Raw genomic sequence first — 16,797 nt, forward strand, 5'->3', positions numbered from 1 at the left:
TCTCTCTCTCTCACACACACACACACACACACACACACACATACACACACAAATAAAATTGTTTAAAGAACTTAAAATATATTCAGTGTGTTGGCTCACTCAGAAATAGAGAAATGTGCTTTATTAGCTACATAAAGGTAGTGACCATACATTAACATTTATCTAAAGATAGATGACTTTAATTGCTTTGTGGTGTTGGTAAAGGATCTCAGGAAATAAGGGTCTAAGAGTAATGAGGATTCTCTGGGGATATGCTAATAATATGTAACTAATCAGTTGTTACATTTTTCACTACTTTAACTACTATTACCATAGGTTTGGAAGGAAACCATTGCTGGTGTATTCTTGCTTAGCCTATGGGATTTTGGGCACCTGCTGTGCCTTTGCCCCAAGTTTCTTCCTTTACTGTGCTTTGAGATTCCTGTTGTCTGCCTCCATAAGTAATATTTTAAACAACTATACTATCCTTGGTAAGTTTGCCTTGATCTGTACATATACATTACATTTTGCTCTTGAAGTCATCTTTCTTAAATGGTGCTGGATAGTGTGCTGATTAGTTTTGCCAACTGGACACAGCTAGAGTCACATGGGAAAAGGGAGCCTCAGATGAAATGATTCTATTGGAATAGACTGCAGGCAAGTATGACGGACATTTTCTTAATTAGTGGTCAATTAATAGGCTAGAAGGGCCTGGCCTATTTTGAGTGGTCCTACCACCATGGAGTAGGTAGCCCTGCGTTATTCAGGAAAACAGACTGAGCAAACCATGGAGAGCAAGCCAGGAAGCAGTCTTGCTCCATGGCCTCTGCTTCAGTTCCTGCCTCCAAATTCCCTTCATATCCTTACTTCCCTTCATGATGGTCTACAATCTCTAAGATGAAAGAAACCCTTTCCTCCTCAAGATTTTATTGGCTATGCTGATAAACAAACCAGTAAAATGTACACTAATACAGAACTCTTTTTTTTTCTTTTAGTTTTAGAAGAAACCACAACTCAGTGGCACAGCAAAATCATAGTACTCAGTGGACTGTCCTTCAGCATTGGCCAGTCCTGCCTTGGGGGACTTGCTTACTTGCTTTCAGACTGGCATATGCTGCAACTTGCTTATGCCTTGCCCCACTTCATATTTTTCATTGTTTTCTGGTATGTGCACTTTGATATACATACTAAACAATTAAATTCCAATGATTGTAATGTATGATGATGTTGTTATGTCTACTGCGGAGTATTTGGCCAATTAAACATTTACTCTGTGCCATTTTAAAGTGCTATATGTAGAGAAATAAATTTAGAAGTCTTAGAAAAAATCAATATTAGGATAATTCCTTCAGTCAATTTATAAAACTAAGTGGATGGTGGCTCAAAATTTCATTTATCTATCCTTTTGTTATGCACTTGAATGTTGAGATTGAACCATGGGAAAATCTACCTACATGGCAGTCAAGGACAGAGAAGTTTGAAAATAGATACTTTTAAATCCATCTTTAGGAAATTAAAACAGTCTCTTTTTTTCTAAACTCAACTACTCAGATAATCTTCTAAGCTTAGTGTTCTCTGGGATAAAACATAAGTTGTTATTTTAAATAAACAGTTTAAGAATGTAGTAGTATTTTTAATTTGGAATAGGTGCATTTTTGTATTTAAAAGTTGTGAATCTCAATTTAGAGTCCCATGCTGAAGTCGCAGGACTTTTTTGAATTAGAGTGCTATGAAACATTTAGAATTTAAATAATGGAATCTTTACTCCTTCTGTAAGAATAAAAGTTTTGTTGTTTTCCTAGCTGCAAAAAAAATATTCAGAAGCTTAGCATCAGGGTATGGCAATGGGATTCATGCAGAAATTGAAGCTTGGTTAAATCTTGGAATGTTCTCTATTGATAGGAGGGAGCATAGCTATAAAATTATTCTTTTCCTGAATAAAAGAGGAATGTCTTTGGACCTTAATATGACCTGCCTTTCTATTCATCTTTTAAACAGCTGGGGGCCAGAATCAGTCCGGTGGCTAATGACCACAGGGAAAACAGAACAAGCAATAAAGACCCTAAAGAAAATTGCCTTCATCAATGGAAAAAAAGACATTGCACATAACCTAACTACTGAGGTACTAGAAACCTGTTATAATTATCTTTAAATTTCTCACTGCCACCAACTAATAATAACCACAGTGAAATTATAAATAAACATACCCAAGAGCTAGAAGAATTTGGGCAAGATTCATATTAAAAAGATTATTATGGCTACTCTTTTTAATTTTTTTAATTAAAATATATCATTTTCCCATTCAGTTTCTTCCCTCTAACTCCTCTGATGATAGTCCCATCTCTTGTGGGAACTCCTTCAGCCAATAGCCTTCAAGATACTGGCCCACTTTCTCCATGGTCACATATACTATATATACAGATGTAAAAAAGTGAGCCTCATTCTGTACATCAGTAGTTGCTATATATTTGCACCTAAATAAATCAATATAATCTTCTCAGTCTGTTTACTGTTACTTACATGTATTTGATTTCAAGGATAATTATAAGTATTGTATGATCAATTAGGAAAACCATTCCCTGGAGACAATTATTTCTACCTCTTTCAGAATTTCTTAGTTGCCTATAGCTCTTTGTCTTGGTGTGGGGGGCTGTGAAAGACTTTCCAATAACTCTATAAGTCCTGGTCTTATTTAGGTAGCCATATTGTTCAGGTATCATGGGTAATGCCCCCCCCCCCTTCTATTTTCATGAGATGCATATCACAGCAGACTTCTTGATCTTCTGGCTCTTACTATCTCTTCTCCCCTTCCTTGATGATTCCCGAGTCAAAATTGTTAGGAGTTGTACAGTAGATGCATCAAAAGTGGCTAGGAACTTTATGATCTTTGTATCTTGATGAGTTGTGGTTTTCTGTAATGGTTATGGTCTGTTGCAGTGAGAATTTTGTTGGATCAGGGATGAGAACTATACTTAAAGGTATAAGGGCAAATGTTTAGAATGCAGTTTGCAATTGACTCTGGTTTAGTTAAATAATGGTAGAAGTCTCTCCTCTAAGATCGTTGACTGTCTAGGTCTAGGTATCTGGCTAAGTTTCCAGAACGAGGCACTGGTGGGGACTTAAATTCAATTCAATTAGAAATCTGTTGGTTACCACCAAGATAAATGCCATTAGTGATATTTTGTGATGCTGGCCATTGTTGTGATTCATACTCATCTGGGTAAGACTATTGATTGTTTCTTTCTTTTGGCAACTTGCACAGCACCCTCCAGTACTATGCCAACCAGACCTCAGGGAGGTATTAAGGTTAGATCCAGTTCACATCCACTAAGTCCTGTGTACAAAGCTCATGGTGTCTGTAGCAATAGGGACTTACCTTCAATGTTTAGGAGAGAAGAAAGGCAACATCTGTAGCCTGTATTGTATTGGAAGTCTCTTAAACTGCACTAACGTGAAACGGTATTTCATGGGCTTGGTACTAGAATCTTTGTTAGACCATCTGTTTATCTTTGTGTGTGCACTGTCATCCCAAATCTGAAGATTTGGAGCTAGTAACGACAGAGAAGACAGAAGATGTCTGTCAATTTAATATGGACAGTATAATATTTTCTAATTTGATCCATTTTACATATAAAGTTGACAGTTTCATTTTTCTTTTCTGCTAAATTAGTTTGTATATTCTGCAGTTTTATTGTCCATTCATCTGTTGAAAGACATTTTGGTTGCTTCCATTTTCTAGTTATTATAAATTTATCAGTAGTGAACATAAATGTATAGGTTTCCTTTTAAAACAATATTCCTGACATTTGTGATTTTTCAGCATTATCTTAAGATTATGTTGAGAGGGTGAAAAGAATTGTGTAGAGCAATATGTTCAGGTATTTCAGAAGTCCACAATGTATTCATCACACTGGTCATGGAAGGAAAGTGTGTGTGTGTGTGTGTGTGTGTGCGCGCGCGCACGCGCACAGACTTAGTAACTTGATTTAAAACCTAACATTAAATTACAGTCTGTGTACATTATCACCCTTTTCTAAATGAAAAAAAAATGATCCAAAAGAACATTGTTTTGGATTTTATTTTTAAAATGCACCATGGAGAAATGCTTTCCATGAGGGAAGATTCCTCTGCTCCATTACCAGTCATTTCCAGTACCAAATGACCAGCCCTGAGGTCGTATACACACAGATAGTCTTATATGGATTGAGATGGTGGTATTTATATATACATGAATAAATAAATAAATAAATAAATAGATAATATTTCTATATGTGTAACAAATGCAAAATGTAAAAGAGGCCATGGATTTGGGAGAGATAAAGGAGGTACATGGGATGTGTAGGAGGGAATGGAAGATAAGATGTTATTATAATTTAAAAAATATAATCCACCACACTCCATTTCTTTAGTGAACTAATATTTATATACGTTGAACATGTTCTGATTGTCTTGAGGGAACCACAGGATTGCCAGGCTAATTACAGTCATTGCACTTACTTAAGAAAAAAGAAAATAAGTTGAATAAGCCTAGCTGACAAGTTCTGGATATAATGTAATATGTACACATTGAAGAAAAATGATAAAATAAAATGTGTTGAGGATTTGTGTTTTTGATGTCTGTAATTACAGGCATCATAAATAAGTGGCTAGATATAAGTATCTCCATTCTTGATCATTCTATATTTTTTTTCAATTTAAGCTGTAGAAACAATTAGTTAAAAAATATATAGTATGAAATTCCCCAAATTAATAAAAATATAATAAAAAACTAGATAAAATCTTTTAAAATATTGAGTCCTATGGTTAATAGTTAATGTATAATTTTACTGAAAAATTAATTTCACATAAAATTGATAACAGTATAAGTTATATACAAGTCTGAAATGATGCAATAAAAATTAACTGGAATTTTTCTAGTAATTAACTAGATACAAGACTTTGATTCACTATGAAACAGCTATTAATTAATCATTTATAATTAGTACAGTTGGAGATTCTTAGGGAGTTTTTGATAACTGTCATTTAGTTTGAGCACTGCCTAACTAGTTGCAACTGTTTCTGATCAGACTGCACCAATAAGAAACCTATGAATTATTAGCAAGTTATTTCTATAATTTTTATTAGGGAATAGTTTCATAGTGTATAATATATATTTGTTCATCTAAACATTTTGAAATTTATTTCTCTTTATTTTTTATTTATTTGCTTTAAAATTCTTATTGTACTTATTGCTTATTTTGTGTACATGTTTTGGGGCACACACTTGCCACGAAAAACACATAGAGGTCAGAGGACAACTTGTGGGAATCAGCTTTGGACTAGAACTGTGGGTGCTGGGATTGAACTTAAGTCATCAGGATTGGTGGCATGAATTTTACCCTATGCCTTTTTTTTTTAGATGGTCTGAGTATAATCTAGGCCACTTTGGCTTTGTAAGGTAATGATTGGTGATTTATATCAACATACAGGAGTGGAATATAATTCGTGAAGATTTGTTTCAAACTTTTGTTTGATGTAAATATTTTGACTTGACCTTTTATTTTTTTGAAGACTATACAATCTAAACTTAAGGAAAATCAGAATTCAACCAGCAAACATTTCAGAATAAAGGACATCATTATTAACCCCACGATGCGTAAAATACTGATTTGTAATTCCATTATAATGTAAGTAGTTTACTCTTTCCTCTTCTAGCACACAGTCAACTGGTTCATCATCATCCTAAACCTTGGGAGAACATATGGGCTAAACAAACATCTCTCCTTTTATTCAAGACACTAGAATGCAAAATACAAATACATGAAAGGAAGAATAAAAGCAACTTATATGGGTCATATTACTTTGAAATGCTTCATTTGATGATTGCAATTTACAGGAGCTGGAGAAAGATAAACATGAAATTAAAAAGGCTATTTAGAGCCGGGTGATGGTGGTGCACGCCTTTAATCCCAGCACTCGGGAGGCAGAGGCAGGTGGATCTCTGTGAGTTCGAGACCAGCCTGGTCTACAGAGCTAGTGCCAGGACAGGCTCCAAAGCCACAGAGAAACCCTGTCTCAAAAACCAAAAAAAAAAAAAAAATAATAAAAAAAATAAAAAATAAAAAGGCTATTTAGACCTGAACTAAGATTTACTAAATAATAAGGAAGACAAATGTATCTTTTGTTAAACTGATCAGTTTTATTCATATCTCAATGCAGTAAACCTAAAGGCATAACATTGGAAACAAATCCACACACATTTGGCTTCAAGTTTTGCTCAAGGCTAAGTTTCTTAAACATACACATACTGCATGTCAAACTCTTCCACTGGAACAAGAGCTGCAAGACATGGATTTTGAGCCTAGGCTTTTCTATACAGTAAACGATCACTAAAAACAGTTTCATACATCTCACTGGAGTTATTTCATAGATAGATGGACAGGCATCTGAAGAACTCTCCAGAGACCCGATTCTTCAGTGTTTGTATGTAGCAAACACTTTTAAAAAATCTGGTTGAGCAGGATATGACATAGAGTAAAAACTGAAATGTAATGTAAGAAAATCAAAGACAAGTTAAATATAGCATCACTTTATACTTTTTTAAAGGAAATTACCATCTCCCAAACAGTAGGAAAACGAAGAGACAATCTTAATTTTTAGCCTCTTGAAAAAACACATATTAAATGATTCGACTGCTGCACAGACTCTTATTTTTATTGATTTTATTGAGCTTCATATTTTTCTCTGCTCCCCTCTCTTTCTATCCTCCCTCATTGAACTGTCTCAATTTGTTCAGGAGATCATGTCTTTTTCTACATCCCATGAAGATGAGATCCACATGTATCTCTCTTGGGGTTCTCATTGTTGTCTAGGTTCTCTGGCATTGTGATCTGACTGGTTTTCTTTGCTTTATGTTTAAAAACCACTTATGAGTGACTACATATGATAATTGTCTTTTCTGGGTTTGGGTTACCTCACTCAAAATGATGTTTTCTAGACCCATCCATTTGCCTGCAAATTTAAAGATGTCAATATTTTTTCTGCGCTGTAGTACTCCATTATGTAAATGTACCACATTTTCCTTATCAATTTTTTTGGTCGAAGGGCATTTAGGTTGTTTCCAGGTTCTGGGTATGACAAATAACACTGCTATAAACAAAGTTGAGCACATGTCCTTGTAGCACAATTGAGCATCCTTTGGACATATGTCCAAAAGTGGCATTACTGGGTCAAACCCAGCCCTACACAAAATACTCTTTCTTTAAGTTTTTCAATTTCTCTGGATTTCCTCCATGTCTGTTGCTATGTCCCCCTTTTCATTTCTGCCTTTTGATTAGTTTGGATAATGCTTGTCTATTTTGTTGATTTTCTCAAAGAACCAACTTTTTGTCTCAGTGATTTTTTTTGTATTTTTCTTAGTTTTTATTTTGTTGATTTCATCTCTCAATTAGATATTTACTGCAGTCTCATTCTCCTGGGTGAGTTTTTTTTTGTTCTAAAGTTTTCAAATGTTCTGTTAATTCACTAGTGTGGGATTTTTCCAGCTTCTTTATGTAGGTATTTAATGCTATGAATTTTCTTCTTAACACTGCTTTCATTGTGTCCCATAAATTTGGGTATGTTTTGTGGTCATTTTCATTGAATTTTTGGACAGCCTTAATTTCTCCCTTTATTTCTTCTTTGACCCATTGATGCTTCAGGTGAGCATTGTTTAATTTCCATGTGTTGTGGGCTTTCTGATATTAGTGTTGCTGTTGAATTCTAATTTTAAGCAATCATGATCTGATAAGATACATGGGGTTATTCCTTTTCTTTTTATCTGTTGAGGTTTGTTTTGTTACTAGTATGAGGTCAATTTTTGAGAAGGTTTCATGGGGTGCTGAGAAGAAGGTATATTCTTTTATGTTTGAATGGAATGCTCTATAGATGTCGTATAAGTTGTTTGAGTCATAACATCTGTTAGTTCCCTTATTTTGATTTTAATGTTTTGTCTGACAGACCTGTTCAGTGGTGTGAGTGGAGTGTTGAAGTCTCCCACTATTAGTGTGTGCAGTTTAATGTGTGATTTAAGCTTTAGAAGTGTTTCTTTTACATATGTGGGTGCCCGTGTATTTGGGGCATAGGTATTCAGCATTGAGATTTCCTGTGCCTATTATGAAATGACCTTCTTTTTCTCTTTTGATTGATTTTAGTTAGATATCCATTTTGTTAGATATTAGAACAGCTACACCAGCTGTTTCTTAGTTTCATGTGATTGGAAATTTTTCCCAACACTTTACCCTGAGGTGTTTATGCTTGTCTTTGAGGTTGAGGTGTGTTTCTTGTAGTGATGTACAGATTTTTAAACTATCTTTATTCCTTCGTTTCAGAGTTAACACTCATGGTTCTAGTTCTTTTTCAATTATTTACATAAAATAAGACACCAGTGAGGGGTTTGGAATACTTTTTAACTTTTCAAAGGACCGGCATTCATTTCCCAGTACCCATATGGCAACTAACTATTGTCGGTAACTCCAGTATTAGAGAATACAACATATCCTCTCCTGACCTCTGCACACACAGAAATACATATAGGAAAAACAGCCATAGACATAAAATAACACTAAGTCAATAAAAGTTTGTGTGATATACAATGAGATAATAGAAATCTGTGTCTCTTACCTTATATATAAAATGAATTTAGAAAGCTGATCTTTGAAGCAGCTTATCATCATAAAATTATATTATTTAAAATATAAATTTAAAGTGATCTATTAAGAGCATCAGTAATACATAGATCCATTGTTCATATATTTTATCTTGTCCTACTAATTATATATATATATATATGCATATATATACACATTTTTTTCTTTTCTTCAAGACAGGGTTTCTCTGTAGCTTTGAATTCTATCTAGGAACTAACTCTTATAGACTAGGCTGGCCTCAAACTCACAGTGATCTTCCTACCTCTGCTTCCCGAGCACTGGGATTAAAGGCATGTGCCACCACCGCCTAGCTAATGATGATATATTTTATATGTAATTAATTATTATATGTAGTAATTATAATGTGTATATATAGTATAATAATTTCAAATTAAAAATTATCACAATTTTCAAATTTCAGAAGGCTTATTTTATGTTCGAGTCACAAATAATAAAAACACAGAGCCACATATTAGGGTTCAAACTGAAGACCAGGAAAGCAAATCAGCCAAGCCACTGGTTCTCACTTCAACCTCAGTTTGAAAATGGTGATTCTGCCTTCAGAATAAGATTGAGACTGAGAGCTGTCTCCTCCCATTTTATAAGTCTCTCTAGTTCTGGGACTAAGGGCGTGCACCACTGCCACCTGGTTTTTACGGCAAACTAGTGTGGCTACTGGGATTAAAGGTGTGTGTCACCACTGCCTGGTCTGTAAGGCTGGCCAGTGTGGCTGTTTTACTTTTCTGATCCTCAGACAAGCTTTACTTATTAAAATACAAATGAAATGCCATCACATTTCTGAATGAAATGTCACTGCACATGATGTGTTATTTTTGATTCTAACAAAATTATAAGGCAGTCTTATAAAGATGTTAAACTTCAAACCAATATTAAAGAAATTATGCATCTCTCAGGAATGTATGTGTTTTCACTTTGGATCCTAAAACACTTCACAAGTAGAGTCTATCAAGGCAGTGGGCTAAGTTCAGAATGTTTTTAGATAAAAATTTACTTATATAAACTCTACTCAATTTACTGATAATTTTTAATCATTATCTTATTTTCATGTGTTTTTCATAAGTAACTTCTGTGACATTATAAAACTCCATTTCATCCCATACGTGGGATATTAAGTTTAGTTGTATCTTTGAAGGAACTAATAATTCCAAATGAGCCCTCCACATACACCATAATAAAATATTTTCATGCCTCAATTGGTTGAATGTCTCTTTGTGCTTTCTTCCAGTTTTGCAGAAATTTTCAGTGGTTATAGTATCTTGTTGGATGTTCAAATGTTGGGAAAGAACATATTCCTGAACCTGATTCTCCTAGGAGTGACAGACATACCCAGCAAATTAATTGCATATTTTATAATAAGAAACGTAAGACGCCGTCCTTCAATTGCTTTTACACTCCTTACAATTGGCAGTTGTATTGCCATCACCATATTTATACCTGAAGGTGAGACTTCCTCAGTCTTTAGAATCTCATTATTAATATATATCCAGGTACACATGGCTTTCCCAATAGTGAATGTATTTCATACTCTGCTGCCTAGAAGAGCATTAGAATATTTAAGTTAACTATTTATTTTATATAATTATACTTGTGTGTGTGCTCATAGGCACATGTGTATGTACATTCTATGTGTGAATGTATAGACACACCAGTGTGAGTATCCCGGGAGGACAGACACATTGGATAACCTAGAAATGGAGTTATAGAAAGTTTCTCATAAGCTGGGCGATGTGAACGCTGGGAAAGAATGCTGGTCCTCTGCAGGAGCAGTAGGTTCTCCTAACTAATGAGCTATCTTTCCAGCTCCCTCATTATTTAGTCTAAAAGAGCTTTCACATTTTAACATTTATTTATTTGCTTATTTATATGGAAGCAGTGGAAAAGATACAATCGTTACAAGTAATATTTCCACCACCCCAATTAAAGCTAAAATGTATAACTTTCTTTAAAGAGATTTATTTCTAGTCAAATTTCAGGATAAGGAAAATGACTACAGAAAATTATATTGGGTTTCATGGTGAATTCTTGGACTGGGCTAATAAGTGCAATAGGGGGCCTGAGCCCATTAGTTTCTATACAGAAAATGACATGCCCTATAGTGCACATGGGGAGGTCAAATAACAACTAACGGCAGTTAATTCTTTCCTTCTACTGCATAAGCTTCTGAGACCAAAACAGGTCCTAAGGCTTGATGGTCCCTTTACCTTCTTCATCATCTAACCAACGCTACAGTCAACTTTTACGTCTGTACATGTTAAAGACTGTGAATTCCTTAATAAGAAGAATTCCAATCTTATGATATCCTTTAAACTTTGGAGTTCTACAAAAGATATTACTAGGAAATAATTATGCATTATCAGTTATGCAAACAGTCAATACTGTAAGGCCTATAATAACAGTATGTGCTTGGCATGAAGATATCACGTGGAAAGGACAGTAACTACAGACAAGTAGTTTGAAGAATCTCTCTAGTGCCATTGAATGTCGAACCTCTAAACCCAAATGGGTATTATTTGGTAACAAATGCACAAAAAAGGATGCGTTAGGAGGCAGAAGGAGGACATGTGGTTTGGAAAACTGCTGTCATTGTGTTAATAACCTGTAAACAACGAGGGGGAAAGAGATGAGGAGGAACTTGATTACAAAGTATTTCATTGTCTTCGTCTAGCAAATATTTTATTGAAGCTCCTCACCAGTAGGAAAGTCAGGCTTCTAATTGGGCACTATTTCATGACGGCATTTCAGAGTATTTATTTAAATCACATAAAGCTGAAACCATGAATTGTGATTAGTTTGTACTGGAGACAGGTAGAATCAGGCGAATGGAGGTTTCCTTAGAAAGAAAAATGAGGGTATTTGATGTCCATCAGCTCTTTCTGTGGTGTGTGGTTGTTACTAGTCCCTGATAGGAAGTAACTGAGAAGTTTATTTTCACTGATGGCTTTAATGGGAGATAGTCACAATTACGATGGCAAAGGCAAGATGGCCAGTGGCTCCATGAAGTCGTGAGTGTGGGCTAGAGATTATCCCTGAGTCTTACTTTCCAGGGAGGTAGGCTTTGCTATTTTGTCATGAGTCTGAGACTGGGGTCCTTGAAATGGCCTGATCTTTTCTGTTACACACATTCACTCAGAAGTTCATTCACTCAGAATAACTATTACCACAATCATTTCTGAGTATTCTATTTTTTTTTTCATTTCTGTTGCTGTCTTTGCCCATTTTTCATCCATGTTATCTGAAGTCTTGTTATGTAGTGTTAGGAGTTCTTTAATATTCTGGACTTAATACTGTCAGGTACTTGTTTGTTGTCATTGTATAGAGTCCATTTTCAGTCTGTTGGAGTTCATATACCTTGTTCTGTAGTTTTGAGGAAGATTTCATATTTCATTATTGAATGTGATATTGGTAGTGAATTTTCATCTACATCAATTATGTTGAGACAAGCTCATTTGATGAATGATAATTAAACTTCTTTAAAAAAATACAAATCTTTTGTTAATATGTTTGTTTTTCTATATTCAGGTTTGTTTTTATTTTATTGCTTTTTCATGCTTTCTGGGTGGATTTGGGTGGGTGGGGTAGAGAGGATCTAGGAGGAGTTAAGGGAGCAGAAACCATAATCAGAATGCCTTTTCAATAGAAAAGGCAGTGCTTGATTCCAGATAACATCTTAGTGTTTAATATTTTAGAAAACCTGTGTAGTTTTTTTAATCAGAGATCAATAAATATTAATAAAATCATCATTTTCTCCCTTACCACTGTCTGCAGAGATGTATGTCCTGCGCCTTGTTCTTTTCCTGTTGGGAAAAGGCTCCTTTTCAGCTTTCTCTTGTCTGAGTATTGCCTACTCCAATGAACTCACACCGACAGTGTTCAGGTAAGAAAAGAAACTGACAAGGTTCCCCCTGAATACTGCTGGAAGCTTCTAGAAAATTTAAGTGGGTTAATAGGTGTCATTTTAAGAGGCATTTCCAGCATTTAATCTACTTTAAGGAATATGCTCCAATGTGCTGAGAAGAATATGTATTTCATTTCTGTGGGCTGGAATAGTCTATAGATAGATATGTTAGGTCTATTTGATTTATGGTGTGGTTTGACTCTGTAGTGCATGCTGCGGTTTAGTTTGGATGACCTGTGCCTTAGTTACACCATGGCAATTTGGGGAAGAAAATGTTTATTTAGTTCATGCTTTCACATCACTGTTCATCATCAAAGGAAGTCAGGACAGGACGTCAAACAGTGAAGGAACCTGAAGGCAGCAGCTGATGAAGAGACCATGTTGCTTACTGACTTGCTCCACATGGCTTGCTCAGCCTGCTTTCTTAAAGCATTCAGGGCCACCTGCCCAGGGATGGCTGTGTCCATATGATAAAAATGCTTTTTCTAGGACTCTAGGAGGCATTGTGATATGTAGATATATACACACCATTAACAGCATTGGATGCTTGGAAAATCCACATTGACCTTGGGTGATTTCGGATATCTATACTGAAAATGATGCTATTAAGACAAAGCTTGTGTATTCAGGTTTTGCATTTCTGGTCTATTTTTGAAGGTCCACTCTACTTGGTGTTTATAATGCTGCTGCCCGAATAGCAGCAATATTGTCTGCCCTAGCACTTGTTACTAGAAAGTATTTTGTACACCTTCCTTTGATTCTCTGTGGGATCATACCCGTACTGGCAACAATCAACATCTACTTTCTGCCGGAGACTTTAAATCTTCCACTTATGGACACTATCAACGATTTGGAGAAAAGGTGAGCTCTTATGCTGGTGTGATTTTGTGTGAAGGTAGGGTGTGGAATTTTGAAATGGTTTAGGATTACATGGTAGACTTATATATGCTAATTTGATAAGGTTAGGACTAGAATATTTTGGTTAATTTTGTTAATATTATGTTATTATACATTAATACTTATATAAGACACACAACTGTGATTGTTTTCACAAAATAATTTTAGTATATACATTTATGCATTTAAATAACAAATCCCCTAGCATCTTGATATGTTTGCCAATGAAAAAAACGTTTACTTGTATATTATTTCACATAAGCTGTGACTTGGAATGCATAATTTCTATATCATATTCTATAAAATTGGGTATGTTTTTATATCTTTTTGCCATCCACCTAGTCAGATATTTGTATATATTATGTAATATCAGAAATACGTATGTGAAAATGCATAATCAGACAGTGTTAGTCAAAGAACTAGATATGGAACCCAAATTATTTGAAGTCAAATATTGCTTTATTTCTGTTTTTCCTGATGGTCTTAAATGTTATATATTAAGCATTAAACATTATGGTTGAATAATCAAATTTAAAATTTTCCAAATATCTGTGACATAGTAATTGATAATAGTCGTGTTTTTTCCTTAATTTAAATGATTGCTTTTATAATTTCTAAACCCTTAAAGCTTTTAGCACAGTGTTTTGATGATGATGGTCATAGATATAAGGTTATGCGTGTAATTATTACCAGAGGATGTTTTTTGTGAAATAATCTGTCTTTTCCTAAAACATCAGTCATTGTCCTGGTGAACAGTGAAGATTGTGATAAACCTTCCTTTGACTGTTTCCCATTTCATAAGCGTGGAAAATTACCCAACCTTTTAGAAGAATTTCATTTGTATTTTCCCATGTAATCACCACAAACACCTGCTATGGTTCACAATGATTTTGCGATTATTATATATATGAAAAACCTGATCATGAGCAAGCTTGAGTAAATTATTGAAAGATTTCATTCCCAGAGTGGACTGGACCTTCCTACAACAACCAATAAACCGGCCCTCCCTGCAGAGACATATGCACAGCCCATTCTGATCTGAGCAGTGCCTCAGCTGAGACTCCCTTCTCAGGAGACCATTGGCTGTGTCAAATTAAAACTTTTTATTTTACTTTTTTATTGATTTTTATTGAGCTCTACACTTTTCTCTGCTCCCCTCCCTTTCTCTCCCCCTCCCCTTTAACTTTCCCCCAAGGTCCCCATGATCCCCATTTACTCAGGAGATCTTGTCTTTTTTTATTTCCCATGTAGATTAGATCTATGTAAGTTTCTCTTAGTGTCCTCATTGTTGTCTGAGTTCTCTGGGATTCTGATTTGTAGACTGGTTTTCTTTGCTTTATGTTTAAAAACCGCTTATGAGTGAGTACATGTGATAATTGCCTTTCTGTGCCTGGGTTACCTCACTCAAAATGATGTTTTCTAGCTCCATCCATTTTCCTGCAAAATTCAAGATGTCATTATTATTATTTGCTGTGTAGTGCCCTATTGTGTAAAGGTAGTACATTTTCTTTATCCATTCTTCAGTCGAGGTGTATTTAGGTTGTTTCCAGGTTCTGGCTATGACAAACAATGCTGCTATGAACATAGTTGAGCACATGTCCTTGTGGTACAATTGAGCATCATTTGGATATATACCAAAAAGTGGTATTACTGGCTCAAACCCAGCCCTACAAAAAATATTAGAATGAAAACTCCAACCAAAGGAAGTTCTGCTTACAAGAAACACATCTCAACCTCAAAGACAGACATCGTCTCAGAGTAAAAGGTTGGGAGAAAATATTCCAATCAAATGGAATGAACCTAAGAAACAAACAGGTGTAGCTTTCCTAATATCTAACAAAATATACTTCAAACTCAAATCAATCAAAAGAGATAAAGAAGGACATTTCACATTAGTCACAGGAAAAATCCATCAAGAGGAAATCTCAATACTGAACATCTATGCCCCAAATACAAGGGCACCCTTATATGTAAAAGAAACACTTCTAAAGCTTAAATCATACATTAAAGCCTATACACTAATGGTGAGAGTCTTCAACTCTTCCCCTCTCACCACTGGACAGGTCAGTCAGACAAAAAATTATCAGAGAAATAAGAGAACTAACAGATATTATGACTCAAATGGACTTAACAGACATTTATAGAATATTCCATCCAAACAGAAAAGAATATACTTTCTTCTCAAATTAAAACTTGAAGCTAACTATGACAATATTCACGTATGTATCTACTTGGTATCAGTAAAAATGTTTCTTTCTTAAAACAGACCACCTTATGTGTCATCTCCACATGAATAATTTGTTTCCAGATAATACATCATCTCATCATTGTATATACAAGTCCCAGCTGATGACATAATGACTGTATAGACCTGCTGCCATGCCACAGGTCCATATGCTGGCATAGACCTGCTGACATGCCACAGGTCCACTATTCTCTTTCAAGTTTTATAGTTTTCAGATCAAGAACATGAGCATTTCACATTTCATATGTCTTCTTTCATAAAGCCAGTATTATTTAAGAAAAGCGATGCATTTCTGATACGTTGGGAAGTCTGAATGAATATTTAAGGGAAGTGGAGAGGTGTAATAACTTGTGAAATACAAATAAATTTTACTTATATAATTTTTTAACAGTTCTGTCTCACTTGAATGTCCATTCATCTAATGCTTTTCTATTTCTTTGATTCCTGGAACAGGTTGATGAACAAAAGCATCAGTAAAAAAGAAGAGCAAGACTTCTTGGAAACGACAGAGTGTTAAAGAAGCTCAGACCCACAGGGCTTTTATAAATATAAACCCCCCTTATTCTGCTCTGTACTCCAGAGACTGGATCCACTGATGGATATCCACAAATATACTTATTAAATAAACCTATTGCAAAAGCAAATCTCCATAATATAGATGCAATACCTAAAGCTTTATTAAATACTGGAGTAAAGATTCTGTTCGTAAAAAAATTAAAACAAATCTGTACAAAAATACTTTGTCTTAGTAGTAAATGAAATGAGTTCTTTTTAAAATTGAAAATTGAGAACAAACTTTCCAAGAAACCAACCAATTCTCTTTCTGTGCTTGTCCTGAAATATGTATGTTTTGATTTGAAAAAGTTTGATGGTAAGAATAGGGAAGTTAGAGACTATGTTGAACAACTTGATAAGCATTTAGAACATAAAAGCAGTACTATGGTTTTTAAATGTTTAGTAATTCTTTTAAAAAGTCCCACATATTGACAGTTCCATATATAATGAGTTTAGGATTACCATGTTTGTAATCCTAATTGTAACACCAAATGAACATATATTAGCTAGAACTGAGCAACATCATAACTAGGATTATA

General features: G+C 34.8%; 1 protein-coding gene across 1 annotated transcript in view; it reads left to right on the forward strand.

Annotated features, from left to right (window-relative positions):
- LOC101989278 (solute carrier family 22 member 22-like) overlaps nt 1-16,362 on the forward strand; it is a 20,500-nt gene extending 4,138 nt beyond the window's left edge. Inside the window, exons 3-11 of the mRNA XM_005354599.2 lie at nt 316-470; nt 975-1,143; nt 1,978-2,101; nt 5,530-5,645; nt 9,892-10,106; nt 12,432-12,540; nt 13,219-13,422; nt 15,218-15,223; nt 16,157-16,362. Coding sequence (XP_005354656.1) covers nt 316-470; nt 975-1,143; nt 1,978-2,101; nt 5,530-5,645; nt 9,892-10,106; nt 12,432-12,540; nt 13,219-13,422; nt 15,218-15,223; nt 16,157-16,220 — 1,162 coding nt within the window. The 3' untranslated portion in view covers nt 16,221-16,362. The remainder of the gene's footprint in view (nt 1-315; nt 471-974; nt 1,144-1,977; nt 2,102-5,529; nt 5,646-9,891; nt 10,107-12,431; nt 12,541-13,218; nt 13,423-15,217; nt 15,224-16,156) is intronic.
- The last annotated feature ends 435 nt before the right edge of the window (nt 16,363-16,797 follow it).

Source organism: Microtus ochrogaster, chromosome 15 (genome assembly GCF_000317375.1).
Source record: "Microtus ochrogaster isolate Prairie Vole_2 chromosome 15, MicOch1.0, whole genome shotgun sequence".
In the NCBI taxonomy this organism is placed as follows: Eukaryota; Metazoa; Chordata; class Mammalia; order Rodentia; family Cricetidae; genus Microtus; species Microtus ochrogaster.